Source organism: Diceros bicornis, chromosome X (genome assembly GCF_020826845.1).
Source record: "Diceros bicornis minor isolate mBicDic1 chromosome X, mDicBic1.mat.cur, whole genome shotgun sequence".
Lineage (NCBI taxonomy): Eukaryota > Metazoa > Chordata > Mammalia > Perissodactyla > Rhinocerotidae > Diceros > Diceros bicornis.
In genome coordinates this window covers 35,381,928-35,396,738 of record NC_080781.1, presented here as the reverse complement: position 1 = coordinate 35,396,738, position 14,811 = coordinate 35,381,928, and the positions used below count along the sequence as shown (strand labels likewise).

The following is a 14,811-nucleotide window of genomic DNA, read 5'->3' as shown; positions in this document are numbered from 1 at the left end:
TTGGGCAGACAAGGGTGTGTCTCAAGCTCAGGCGACAGGTCTGGGCAGGAGAAGTAGATGAGTCATCACCAAGGTGGTAGTAATTGAGCCGGGATAGTAAATTAGATCACCAGGAAAGAGTATACAGAGGGAGATGGGCAGAGGATTTGGTTCTCAACAGATAGAGGACAAGGAGCCAAAGAATGCTTAGAAGGAAAGCTAACACAGTGTGTATGCTGTATAAGGTGACCAGGATGGACTTTCAAAGCTAGCATGCCATTTAAGAGAGAAACCTTTTTGGTGCAGAAAACAGTTTTCTTTTTTTGGCATTTGCATTATTTCTTAGATGTTGCTTAATAACATAAATCATGTAAGCAATTTTCATTTATTGAATTCTTCTGTCTACCAAGACATGACAGCTCTGCAGTTTGAGCCAGCGGGGCTTTAATTTTTGTTACTTGGGAATCAATTTGTTTCTGTGGAAGATGGGAAGGGCTAGCAAATAGTGTGCACTCCACCTGTGTGTCATGGTGCTCACTTTACATAAAGAGTTGAAGAACTAGAATAGCTTCCCCTCCTGGCCTTTTTTTTTTTTTTAATTTTAATTTTAATTAATTAATTAATTTTTTTGTGAGGAAGATCAGCCCTGTGCTAACATCTGCTAATCCTCCTCTTTTTGCTGAGGAAGACTGGCCCTGGGCTAACATCCGTGCCCATCTTCCTCCACTTTATATGGGACGCTGCCACAGCATGGCTTGACAAGCGGTGCGTCGGTGCACGCCCAGGATCCGAAGCAGCGAACCCCGGGCTGCTGCAGCGGTGTGTGCGCCCTTAACTGCTTGTGCCACTGGGCCGGCCCCCACCTCCTGGCTTTCTTAACGCCATCAGGAGAGAGAGCTGTTCTTATAACAGAAATCAGTGGGAAAATGTAATACTTCTAATTTAATTGCCTTTGGTTTTGAATTCCTTCTGCCTAAAATATAGGGTTTTTTTTTCACTCTTCTTGGCAGCTGCAGATAACTAGATGATGTTAACATTTGTGTTCTATTCTTTAGTTATATTTTTCATGTTTGGCAAGAGTTTTTTTTTTTTTTTTTTTGTGAGGAAGATCAGCCCTGAGCTAACATCCATGCCAATCCTCCTCTTTTTGCTGAGGAAGACCAGCCCTGAGCTAACATCTATTGCCAATCCTCCTCCTTTTTTTTCCCCCAAAGCCCCAGTAGATAGTTGTATGTCATAGTTGCACATCCTTCCAGTTGCTGTATGTGGGACGCCACCTCAGCATGGCCGGACAAACGGTGTGTTGGTGCACGCCCGGGATCCGAACCCGGGCCGCCAGTAGCGGAACATGCACACTCAACCGCTATGCCACGGGGCTGGCCCCGCAAGAGTTTTAAAATACCTTGCTGTCAGCATTTTTATGAAAGAAATTTTAGTCCCCTTTCTTCTTGAACTCAAGAGAACTCATAACAGTTCTACCTAGGAAGGAAGCACTTCATATTTTTTAGCTTCATTTTATAATAATTTTTAAGAAAGTCTTTACTATATCCTGGCTATTGTTTTCTTTATTTAAAACTTAAAAGGAAAATATATAGAAATGGATAAATTAAAGATATCTGTTTGTCTCGTACAAGCTGTCCTTTATGGGGGTAGGGGATAGAAATGAGGAAGGACAAAGTAATGATAAATGTCTAAACATGATTTTATTAAATTAAAATCTGGCATAGATCTAATTAGTATGTAATTGCTCTAATGCATTTAACCTTCAGAAACACTTCTTTTAACCTTTTAGTCCTAGATATATTATTATATATATTATAAATGAGAGTATGAGTTGATACTTCAAAACTTTAAAATTGAGCACATTTTTCTCCTCTTTGCTAAAAATATGTTCTGTTCTTGTTCAGCTTATCTCCTTGAAAATCTATTAAGCAGGCCTCCTTGCTGTATCTCTGAAAGTATCATGGTAAACACCTTAGATTGCTCTGGTTTATGGACCTGGTGCCTTGTGCAGATTCAAAAGAGCCTTGATCCTCCAGCACAAATGACACAAGTCTCAAGAGCAGCACTCTCACAGTGCCTAGTTTTGAGCTCCTGAGCAAACTTCCCGCCTTCTCTTGAGCTAACATTACAGCAACAGGCAGTGGCGCTGGTCCTCTAGCCACACCCAGAAGGTTTTTCCTCTTGTCCGTTGTGTTTCTTTGCCTCTTGTAGCTTATGCAAATAATGCATAGGCACAGCTCTATTTTGCAAGTTGTGTGACTCAGTCTTTCTGCATCTGCATGTGCAACCTTATAAAACCCTCTTCACTTTCGTTGTAGGCACAGTTGTGCTTCTTTTACTAGCGCTTTCAGTGATCGCCTCACTTTTGCACCACCTGGATATAATGTGGTTACTGATGTTTGTAAAACCTCTCAGAACGAAACTGACACACAGCACATGATGGCCGAAAAAGAGCAGTGCTGACACACATCTGCCCTAGAAGACCAAAGCCCAGTTCCTGGATTTGTTCAGTACTCGGAATGACGGGGGGGGGAAATCAGTCAGGAGTAGAGCTGTTCAGATCAAAAACCTTTTTTGAATTGGCAGAAATTTTCAGATAAGATTCTTAATTTTATCTTCATCAGTTCTTAGTTTTTGGCGAATATAATAGTATTTTGCATTTGTAACAATTTTGTCAGATCTCCTTTTGGGCAACCTTTTGTTTTTTTTCCCCTCACATAATCATGCGGGGAAGATTAAAGTTATAATTGTAGTTTATTTTTATTCTCTCTGTTGCATTTATAACCTTCAAAGTAGAGCCAGGTATGTCTGTATCATAGATTAAGAAAGAGACATAGAATGCATTTTCATGTTGTCCCTGAGAGCATAAATTGAAAGGACTCTTTCTCTTACCTTGGTTCATCGTTGAAAACATGCTGGCTTCTGTGTGTTCATTTTCTGACCAGATGGATTTCATGAAATACCTATTTTATGTGAAGAAGATAATGTACTGCATTTTTACTTTCAAAGTCTGAATTTACTGCTTTTTAACTCCTATGTTTTGAGGGGTAGGGGCAAGCAAAAGTCCTCAGTATACCAATTAAGTTGAAAAGCGTATATGCAATGTATGTGATTTCTATAATAACTACCCTAAATAACGTTAGACAGAATCTTTCTGGTAGTGATAAAACGTATGTAGTATGAAAGATTTAACTTTTGAAAAACTTAAGAGGAGCTGTGGTGAGAAAATTTCAGAACTACATTAATTCTATTTTTATGCAACCTGTATAGCTTTCTTTCTTCCCCCCTACAAATTTTTTTACCATATGCAATCTCTGTCTCTTTCTTGCTCTATGAAGTGTTGTATTCTAGGTCAGTGGTTCTCAACCCCAGAGTGATTTTGCCGTCCAGGGGACATTTAGCAATGTTTGGAGATATATTTGGTTATTAACTGAGAAGAAGGGATGGGAGGTGCTAACTGGTGTCTGGTAGGTAGAAGCCAGGGCTGCACAGGACAGGCCCCCACAACAAAGATTTATCTGGCCCAAAATGTCAATGTTGCCAAGATTGAGGTGTTACATTCTGAATAAGAGGATTGAACCAAGATTCCGTATTTCCAATTATATTTTGCCTTAGATATTGATAATTGTTATACCAAGACTGAGAATTAACCCACGTTGCCTATAAGCTAAAGGATAATGTGTAATTAAATAATGTATTATCTCCTTATTTCATCCATTACTGAAATAACTCATTAACAGCTAAAATATATCACCACATAACATTTTCTGACAAATAAGATAGTCCATAAAGCTGCAGGAGGAAAATGGATAGGTAGGTATTTGAAGACACCAAAGCTAATACATTCCTCTTGTATATGTGATATATGTAAGTGACAATATATATGTTAAATGAGTTAATACTTGTAAAACTCCATCGCAATGAGGAGTTTATCCATCTACAGAGGAGGAGAAAGGGGGGATAATAAACCTGGAATCTTGTCATGGCAGTCAGTGATCAAGACTTGGTTTTACTGCAAGGAGGAACTAACATATGTGAGTACTTGCTGTATCAGCCACCATAAGCACTTTATATGTTTTGTCCTTTTAAAATCAATGGCCCATAAGGTAATTATTTATTTCCATTTCATAGTTGGGAAACTGAAATTCAGAGAGGTTAAATGTGGCTGAGTCAGAATTAGAATGCAGGTCCCTGACTCCAAAGCCCATGTTCTTTCTGCTATATCATCCTGCCTTCAAAGGATGGTTTTACAAGTATTTTGTTCCCCTTAGCTTTTCCTTGAGGATGTTCTAGGTAGATTTTGTAGAAAGCCAGTATCCTTGATTTTCATTCTGAAGAGTTATAGTCTTTTCTAATAAAAAGATTAAGGATGAAGACAAACATCGTTAAAATGAGAGTCCTAATCCATGTTGTTGTGAATGGAAATGGGTTAAATGCTATTAATTGCTGTGAATTGCCATGAATTGCTTCCTTCCTTTGCAGAAGGTGCCTAGTAGTGGAGTTTGAACTGAACCTCTAATGTGATACCCTGCCTGTCATTGTGTAAATTGTGCTTTTGTCTTTCTTGATGTGAAGTACACTTCATATGCTATCTTTCATCACCAGAATTCCTCCCTGTAAGGGTATAAATGAGGAAACCCAAAAGGCTCTGGACCGCTCTCTTCTCGATTGCACTTTCCGATTACAAGGTAGAAATAACCGCACGTGGGTGGCAGAGTTAGTGTTTGCAAATTGTCCACTTAATGGCACTTCTACCAGGGAGCAAGGTGAGATGATGCACACACTTTGTCTTTGCATATTTCTGGATTTTTTTAGCATTGATTGCTATTAATCTTCTCTTTTAATCCTGTAGGACCATCCCGGCATGTTTACCTGACATATGAAAACCTGTTATCTGAACCTGTTGGTGGTCGAAAAGTGGTTGAAATGTTCCTTAATGACTGGAATAGCATCGCACGATTATATGAGTGTGTATTGGAATTTGCACGTTCTCTACCAGGTACATGTGATAGTCTTCCTTTGGGGGCAGGGAAGAAGCACCCCCCCGCCTTTTTTTAACTGAAGAAGTAAAGCATGCACGTTGTAAAAAAAAAATTCAAAAGTATGTCTAATGAAAAATAAGCTTCCCTTTACCTTAGACTTCCATTTCCTTCCCCCAGAGATAATCACTGTTAAGTTTCTTATGTATCTAGAAATTTTTATACACAGGTATGCCATATTATAATAGTAGTCAATACTTACTGAGAATTTACTATGTGCCATACAATGTAATAAACACAGTGCTTATATTAACTCATTTAATCCTCACAATCACCCTGTGAGGTAGGTATTTTGTTATTCCTCATTTTACAAATGAAGAAAACAAGTCACAGAGACTAAGAAACTTGCTAAAAATCACATAGGTAGTAAATGGTGGAGCTGGAATTGGGAACCCCTAGCCCCTGTGCTGTACTGCTTCAATATCTCGGTACCCCTGTCCTGGCCCTTTTTGTAGAAATGGAAGTCTACTATCTATTTTACTAAATGATATATTTAGAGACCTTTCTATCTAAGCATATAATATTGCCAAACTGCCCTCTTTTTCAAATATATATTTTAAAATTCTGCATGTATAATCTTAATCTCCTTTTCGTTTACTTTCTGTTTAGATATACCTGCTCATCTAAATATTTTCTCAGAAGTTCGTGTTTATAATTACCGAAAACTTATCTTGTGTTATGGAACCACCAAGGGAAGCTCAGTAAGTCTATGAATTAATTAAAACTGAAATTCCTCTCACAAATCTTTTAAAAATTAAGAATTCAAAAATTATGAAAACTGCCTTGAAATAATTAAAGGATCAAGTAAAAATTAGGAATAAAATAGTAAATTTTGAATACTTCTTCGATATAAGTATATACTATAATGCTTAACTCTTTAAAATGGAAAACAAGAATAATACCCTCTTTGATGGGGTATATAATCTTAAAAGTTTTGGACAGGGTAATGTACTTTTGGTGTTTGTATTTTTTTCTTCACTGATTTCACATCTGCTTCTTTAGCAATGTAATTACTGTAATAAAGATTATGTATGATGGTTTTGAACAATATGGTATATCTATGCTTTTGGTCACATGATTATTAACATTGTTTGGTCCTATCTTAATCTTTTTTTTGTGTGTGAGGAAGATCAGCCCTGAGCTAACATCCATGCTAATCTTCCTCTTTTTGCTGAGGAAGACCGGCCCTGAGCTAACATCTATTGCCAATCCTCCTCCTTTTTTTTCCCCCAAAGCCCCAGTAGATAGTTGTATGTCATAGTTGCACATCCTTCTAGTTGCTGTATGTGGGACGCGGCCTCAGCATGGCCGGAGAAGCGGTGCGTCGGTGCGCGCCCGGGATCCGAACCCAGGCCGCCAGTAGCGCAGTGCATGCGCTTAACTGCTGAGCCACGCGGCCGGCCCAGTCCTATCTTAATCTTAAAGGTATTCCCCATAATCCATGGTTCCTTATTTTTTCACCACCCCATATATAAAGCCCTAGAAATTTAGTATAAAACCTCAGCTTTCTGGCTTCTCTCTGGACTCTTCCACATCAAGTAATATCAGAAATTACTGGAGTGTTTTAAAATATGTAAACTGAAGGTGTCTGTGTTGGGGACGGCTTCCTTTCCCTTTATGACAGTGCTTACTAAGAGAGTAACGGCTCTTCACTTCAAGAGAAAAATGAAAAATAAGAAACACCAATGATAATTTTCAAATAAAATTTAATCAAAATTTTTTCTTTAGCGCTTTCTCTTTCTGTTTTATTTACTAGAATGTACTGGTCCATAGTAACAACATATGTGGAGTTTGCAGAGTCCAGCCTTATTAGTTGCTTTCAAAAAAGACCTCATTTAGATCTTTGGCATTTTGCCTTACTGTTTAAACATTATTTTTTTCTTCTACTTGAATCTGTTATGTCCTCACTTTCTGAAACATGTAATCTCTTTGATTTAGATTAGTATCCAATGGAATTCTATACATCAGAAATTTCACATTTCTTTGGGAACTGTTGGCCCAAACTCGGGTTGCAGTAACTGTCACAATACCATTCTCCATCAGCTTCAAGAAATGTTCAACAAAACACCAAATGTGGTTCAGTTATTACAGGTAATTAAGTTTATTTTCTGTTTAAAAATAAGTCTCAGTCCGTGTTAGTGTCTCATGTAAAACTCCTCAAAAAATCATGTGGTCTTAACTTGTCTTAAATGACGAGAATGGGTGCCTTGTGTTTTATATCTTGCACTCTTTTTGGAGAATTTTCATTGATTAAAGTGCACACAGTGATCTAGTTTGTGTTCTCTTCAAGGGAAAATTTTATGGAATGTGCCAGAAGGATGTTGTCTCATTTGTGACGGTTATACATTGAAAATTCTGAGGTTTTAACATTCGTACAGAAACTGCCTGCTCTTACTGTGTTTGTTCCATATAGGTATTGTTTGATACTCAAGCTCCATTAAATGCCATCAACAAACTCCCCACTGTGCCGATGTTGGGCTTGACCCAGAGAACCAACACTGCCTACCAGTGCTTCTCCATTCTGCCACAGTCGTCCACCCACATCAGGCTGGCCTTCAGGAACATGTATTGCATTGATATATACTGCCGGAGTCGAGGTGTTGTGGCAATACGGGATGGTGCCTATAGTCTTTTTGATAATAGCAAGTTAGTTGAAGGTTTTTATCCTGCACCAGGACTAAAGGTAACAGACTTTAGTGTTATAGCATGAGTCAACATAAATATGATCTCTAAAAACCCCTTCAAGGGGAAAATAATTAGGAAAAGCAAAAAATTCCTATTTAAATTTAATAAGTAGCCATGTTAATTCATCATCTGTGCAACTTCATTCTGGAGGAGCTAGAAGTTCTGATCAAGTGCTGTGCCTATGTGTATGAGATGATAAAATATCCTTTCCTTTATGTCCTTACCCTGTGATGAGTAGAGTGGAAAATACTGAGGAGTCCTGTTTCTATTTGGAACTTTAAGGGACTTTAAAAGTAGTCTTTATCATTGATAATTGAGAAAGTTTGATGATCAATTCAACTATGATGCTTTTTTTAAAATGTTGGGTCCTGGGCCGCAATCCCTGGAGATTCTGGTATGATAGCTCAATTGTATGTGCTTATAGTTTTGAGTCAGATAGTTCCAAATGGCTTGTTTTGAAAATTAGTCCCCTGCAACCCACTCTTGCTATTTTCTTGCTCTGTTTTCAACTCTATGTAGCTGATTCTCTTGGTATTTACATACTTATCTCTAAATAGCATGCTTACATTGCTGTTGGTTGACTTCTTAGTTGAGGGTATTATGAGTCTCACAATGGAAGATGAGGATTTAATTGTTTTTTAGTTCTTTCTTACATGTCCCTTCCCCCTTCTGGGCTGCTCCTAGTACACATACACTTTCTGCCTTTCCTCCTGTCCTTTAATATGGTTAAGGAGCAATTTTGATTAATTTTTCAGTGTTCACATTATTATGAATATGTAAACATATTCTACCAGGCTTACTATGACTACTTTTCCTTCTTGCTCAACGTTTTATTTTCCTGGGAATTATTAATTTACCTTTTTTTTTTTCTGCTTAGCTTTCTCTGTACTTATCACTAACTCAACTTTAAAGTCTCTCCCATGTATGTAACTCTTCCCTCAGTACGTTCACATATCAGATACCTTCCCCGTTTCATCTTGAAGAAATCTCTTCCACAGTCCTCTGACCTCCAATCTGGAGTGGTAACACTCCAGACCTTTTGCACGGTTTTAACTTAGGAATCTTCAGAAGGATGGTAAAGCAGGAAATTCCTTCATTTCTCTCCTGTGGTGCCTGCCCAGTGGCTTGGACTGCACGGCTTTTTCTTGGTTTACTCCATTGTTTTGGTGGAATACTTCCTACATAACTTCCTGGGAGAAAGTACATGGGAGGTTAATTTGAGACCTTGTATGTCTGAAAGTGTCTTTATTAGTTTACCCTCATCTAATTGAGAGAGTGGCAAGGTGTAGAATTCTAGGTTGTGGTCATTTTGAAGGTATTGTTCCATTGTTTTCCAGCTTCCATTGTGACTGTTGAGATGTTTAATCCTGTTCTACTTCTTGAACCTTATGTGACTAAGTGGGCTCCTTGAGTCTGGAAACTTACATCCTTTTGCTCTGGGGAATTTCCTTGCATTGTTTGTTAATTCTCCTTTGTTTTCTTTGTTCGCTCTTTCTGGTACTGCTACTATTCTGACGTTGGGTATCTTGGACTTATCCTCTAATTTTCTTACCTCTTCTGTTTTTTATCTCTTTGTTTCTAGGCGATTTCCTCATTTTATCCTTCCAATCCTATTTTTTATTTCTGCTGACCTTTTTTTTGGCCATTTAAAAAAAAATTTCCAAGAGCTTTTTTTTTTGTTTCTAAATGTTCATTTTATGACATCCTGTTCTATATGGCTACATTATCTTCTCTTACCTCTTTTATTCCTACATAATCTCCATTTCATCCACCTTGCTTTTTTTTTTTTTTGGATCTCTTTTGTATTAGTGTCTTTCCTCAAATATTAAGTGATTCTTAACTCTCTGCTCTTATTTAAAGGTGAGACTTGTTAACTGTAGTCTTCACTGCAGGATGATCTGCTTGGGCCATTTCTTTAGGTAACTCCCAAAGTCAGTAGCTTTAGGTCTTTTTGTTGGGGTGGTGTGAGTACCAAGAGAAGAGTTTCTAAGTCTCTGCATAGATGGCATGCATTGGGCTCCCAATTTTGGGCAAGTCAAATAAGAGAAGGAAACTAGTACTCTCAACATTCAATATGTAAACTTTAATCTCCATTTTTAACATGGTACTCCTTCTCTCAATTATTCTGGAGTCCCCCAAGTCAGAGACTCTCCGCTGAGGTGGTAGAGGTCAACCTAACTCAATGAAGTAACTAACAGAGGCTCTGGGAGGGTTTCACTGTCTCTTAATTAAAGAGACTTCCACCCAGTCCTTGTTTTTGGTCCCACCTTCATCCCTATTTCCAGAGGTATCTGGTGCTGCCAGTTCCTACATGTCTTGGAGATAGAGATGGAAATAGCTTTGCTTCTTGGCTTTCCCCACTGCTTGCCTAGGATACAATTTCCTCACATTGAATAGTTCAGTTACCACTCAACTATCTGCTCTGCAGCCTCCAGAATTTATTGCTATTTTTCTCTTCTCCCATTCTTTTTGTCTTTGTGACTTATTGCTTTAAAAAATTTTTTTTAGTTTCAGTGGGGTATTGGGAAAAGATGAAATGTATGTTGTGAATCCATCATCTTTAATTAGAAATCAGACTATGTACTTTTAAAAGCTTTCTAGTGATTCTGATAAGCTTATGATCTATGTTTTTGAAGATTGGGAAGGTGGAGAGTATTAAAAGACAGAAAATCTGTGCTTAAGACACAAACTCTGGTAGCCTTGCTTAATTTTGATGACATATTCCATAAAACAAGACTGTCCCACTCTTGATGGTTCAAGTCATGTAAGATAAAAAGGGAAAAGGTGGCTTAGTTTCTTTATTCAGTTTTCCTCTGTAATATTTTCTAGCTTAAAAAGTGAGAACTCTCCCGGTTCGGATCCCGGGCGTGCACCGACACCGCTTGGCAAGCCATGCTGTGGCGGCATCCCATATAAAGTGGAGGAAGATGGGCATGGATGTTAGTCCAGGGCCAGTCTTCCTCAGCAAAAAGAGGAAGATTGGCAGATGTTAGTTCAGGGCCAATCTTCCTCACACACAGAAAAAAAAACTCTTCACTAAATAGGAAGTTTTCCAAGTCATTGAAGTTACTTATATGGCCAACATACAACTTTTCATTTTTTTCCCCATTTCTGATTCAGAAGTTAATAAGAAAATGTCTTGACCTGGTGTTAGGAGATGCCAGGGTGTACTTCTTTCTTCAGCATTTTGCTTACACAATACTTTTTAGTTGATATGATTTTTTAACTTAGATACTGTTTTTGTTGTGGTGGTAACCGTTTTCCTCAATTTCCCCCCTTCCTTCAAAATTATCAATATCTCTTCCAGGTTGTTCTAATAATAGTGGCCATGTGTCAAACATATTTCAGAGATGGACATAATATGTTTCTTTCTGTTAAAACATTCTAAATGATTAAAAATATCTTACTAAAGTTAGGTAAAATAATCTAAATTTTACCTGTTTATATCCATAGACATTCCTGAATATGTTTGTTGACAGCAATCAGGATGCTCGAAGAAGGTCTGTAAATGAGGATGATAATCCCCCTTCTCCCATAGGAGGAGATATGATGGATTCTTTAATCTCACAACTCCAGCCGCCACCCCAGCAACAGGTGATGTCTAGCTGAAATTCCAAATGGTATCGCATTTGTGTAATTAACAGGTTCTACAGGTGTCTGGGCTTCTTTGTTGAAAGGCAGGGAGGTCGTTGGTGGGCTCAAGATGCCCAGGAAATCCATATGAAAATATAGTGACAGAGGGAGGTGAGGAGAAGGCTTCTGGTGATGGGAAGTGAATAGAACCAGAAATAGCATTAACCATACCCGAAATAGCATTTACCTCAGACTCACGCACTTAAAATGATGTCAGCTGATCACCCATGTGATCACAAAAGAGGATGTCCAAATGGCCAGTAAGCACAAAAAAGTTGTTCAACATCATTTGGCATCACAGAAATACAGATTAAAAGCACAGTGAGATGATACTCCATACCCACAGAAATGGCTTTAAGAAAAAAATTGATAATCCTTCCCAACATTTGGTATTAGGAGCAACTGAAACTCTCATTTGCTACTGAAGAGTGTGTAAAATGGTACAACTACCTTGCAGTGGTGTTTAGCAATATTCCAGAATGCTAAAGCTGAACATTATTCATACATGTGATTTAACAATTCTACTCTTATATATATACACAACAGAAATGCATCAGTAGAACACAAGAATGTTCATAGCAATGTTATTTGTCAAAAAAATTTTAAACAAGGAAACTATCCAGCAACAGTAGAATGAGTGAATAAATTGGAGCGTATTCATGCAATGGAATACTTTACAGAAATGAAAAAAAAAACTATTACTACATGCAACAACATGATGAATCTCACTGACATAACGTTGAACAAAAGAAGCCAGACACTAATGAGTACATTCAGTGTTAATATGAAATGCAAAACCAAGCTTGAGTGATGGAAATCAAAATAGTGCTTACCTTTGGTGAGGCGATAAAGACTTGGAAGATGTATGAGGGAGGCTTCTGGGGTTCTGGTAATGTTCTTCAGTATCTTGATCTATTTGGCATTTACATTTGTTAAAATTCATCAGACTGTACATTTAAGATTTGTGCACTTTACTATATGTGATTCATACTTCAACTTTAAAAAATAGACTAGGATTACATTGTCCTGGGTTTTTCATTACTCCACCAAATGTAAGATGCACTTTTTTTTATGTACTGCCAGAAACAACACTGCCAGTTAAACTATGACATACCATGAATTGAAGGACACACCCTGATTTCAGAGATGTTAAAAAGTGGGAAAAAAATTATCTTAGAATCAATGCAATGTTAGATAAACGATATAGATAAATTAGTGATATGGTAGATAAAATGAACAACAAACATCTTGAGGGATATAAACAATGGTATTGCAAGGTCGAGAATGAGGATGTCGCTATTTTTAAAACATTTTGAAAGTGAGGGTGTTTTTAAAAACTTGTGTTATTGATGGGTATTTTGATGTATATTTTGATATTTTGATTGTATATTGATGAGGCATTTTCATACCTCACAACTTCTCTTTGGTAACCAATGAAGTGTGTAAATGTTAACACTGTAGCTGTTTATTAGGGAAAGCCACACTCGCATACCATACGCGGTTGGGTATTTTACCAACATTTAATTTTCTTCTCTTTAGCCATTTCCAAAACAGCCAGGATCATCAGGCGCTTATCCTCTTACTTCGCCCCCTACATCTTATCACAGCACAGTTAACCAGTCTCCCTCTATGATGCACACACAGTCTCCAGGTAAGATATTACTTATTCTCTTGTCATGTTCAACTTTCAAAACCAAAATACACACACCCACTGAGAAGCACTACACATGTAGCCTTAGACTTCAGAGAGAACTTTTCTAGTCTGTGGCTAGATATTTGCCATTCATTCATTATGGCAGAGTTATGAAATCTTTGTTCCTGATTCAGGAGCACTTTGAAAGGTTTGAATTAAGTGGAGGAATTGTCATGCAGAGCCAGACTCATGGCACAACTCCAAGAAGAGCTAATCACCACATGATCTGTGTCAGAGGTTGACACACTGAGGCTTGTGGGCCAAGTCATACCCACCATCTGTTTTTGTAAATAGTTTCATTGGAACACTGCCACACACCCATTTATGTAGTGTCTGTGTTTGCTTTCCTGCTACGACGACCCCTTTCAGAAAATGTTTGCTGAGCCCTGGTATATGTGAATGGTGCCCTGCCCCCCAGAGTTGGGCAGTGCACAGCCTGCTTGTCGAAACAAAATGGCTCTGTTGGCAGCCCCGTGAAGTGCGCTGTAAAATTGCTTGAGAATGCCAAATTTTTACTTTTAACTGAACAATTCGTTGGTATTTCTTAAGCACTTGCTCTATGCCAAATGCTGCACGGTGCTGGGGATTCAGCAGTGAGACAGACACCAACCCTGCTATCGAGCTTATCATCAAGTGGGGAAGATTGGTGTCAGATTTCTTGGGTAGATGATCCCTTACTTGCTCATCAGATGGTTGGACCACAGATGAAGACTTGGAAGTTGTTGCCATGTCATTGAAGGTCGCTGAAGCCCGAGTGGGTGGGTGAGCTCAGCCCCTGAGGAGCACTGGCAGTCAGTGGTGTTGGAACCTGAGAAGGAGCAGCTAGGGAGCAAGGAGGAAAACAGGAGAAACAGGAGAACCCCACAGAACCCAAGGTGGAGAGCGTGTTTCCAGGATATGAGTTGAGACTGGTTTGGCATAGAAGGAAGGAGAAATAATTATTCTGAAATAATTACAATAGCAGACAGATATATAGTGCTTACTGTGTGCCAAGCCCTGTTGTAAGCACTTTGCTCATTTAACCCCCGCAGCAAACCCATGGTGTAGGTCCTATTATTATCCCCATTTTATAGAGGAAAACTGAGGCATGGAGAAGTTAAGTCACTTGTCTAGGTCATGCAGGTAAATATGTAAATATAATACTTAAAGGTTAATCAAGTTGATTAACATTTATTAAATGTAAGGCACTGCATTAGGTATTGTAGAACATAAAAAAATGTGAAATTCTCTTACATAGTAGAGAATTTGAAACCTGCTGATATTGAGGATAGTTATGGTAATGTAGCAAGTATTTTAATGTTGCATTTATCCATAGTTTTGGTAGCTGTAGGTCCCCCTTTCATAATCCTAAATTAAAACTAGTCCTGTGGCTAAATACCATCTTTAAGTTCATGTCTCCCAGTTTTTTATATCTCTCATCTAGGCCTCTCCCGTGAACTGGAGTCCCATTTTCCAGCTATCTGTTCAGCATTTGCTTGTCGATATCTAGTCAACATCAGAAACTCAGCATGGCCGAAACTAAGCTCCTCTGGAACTAACCCCCTGACCCTGCCCTGTGCAGCTCCTCTCATAGACACCCCATCTCAGTAAATGCTAGCTTATTCCTTCCTGCTACTTAGGCCAAAGCTGTTAAGAGTCATGTAGGACTCCTCTTGCTCTCACACCCACATTACCAAATACTGTCAGCTGTATCTTCAGAATTTATCCAGAATCTAACCACTTTTCACCATCTCAGCCTTCACCCTTGCCCAAGTCACTAACCATCTCTCACCTGGATTA

The 14,811-nt window shown here is 38.4% G+C and overlaps 1 protein-coding gene across 4 annotated transcripts in view; it reads left to right on the top strand.

Moving 5' to 3' along the window:
• The window catches only part of MED14 (mediator complex subunit 14), a 69,345-nt gene that overhangs the window by 40,146 nt on the left and 14,388 nt on the right, over positions 1–14,811 (top strand). For 2 of the 4 annotated variants that reach the window (XM_058535656.1, XM_058535655.1), the window contains exons 17-23: positions 4,588–4,748; positions 4,835–4,981; positions 5,631–5,722; positions 6,960–7,112; positions 7,435–7,704; positions 11,160–11,300; positions 12,879–12,990. In XM_058535656.1, coding sequence (XP_058391639.1) covers positions 4,588–4,748; positions 4,835–4,981; positions 5,631–5,722; positions 6,960–7,112; positions 7,435–7,704; positions 11,160–11,300; positions 12,879–12,990 — 1,076 coding nt within the window. The remainder of the gene's footprint in view (positions 1–4,587; positions 4,749–4,834; positions 4,982–5,630; positions 5,723–6,959; positions 7,113–7,434; positions 7,705–11,159; positions 11,301–12,878; positions 12,991–14,811) is intronic. The other 2 variants (XM_058535657.1, XM_058535658.1) reach the window with 2 other exon arrangements.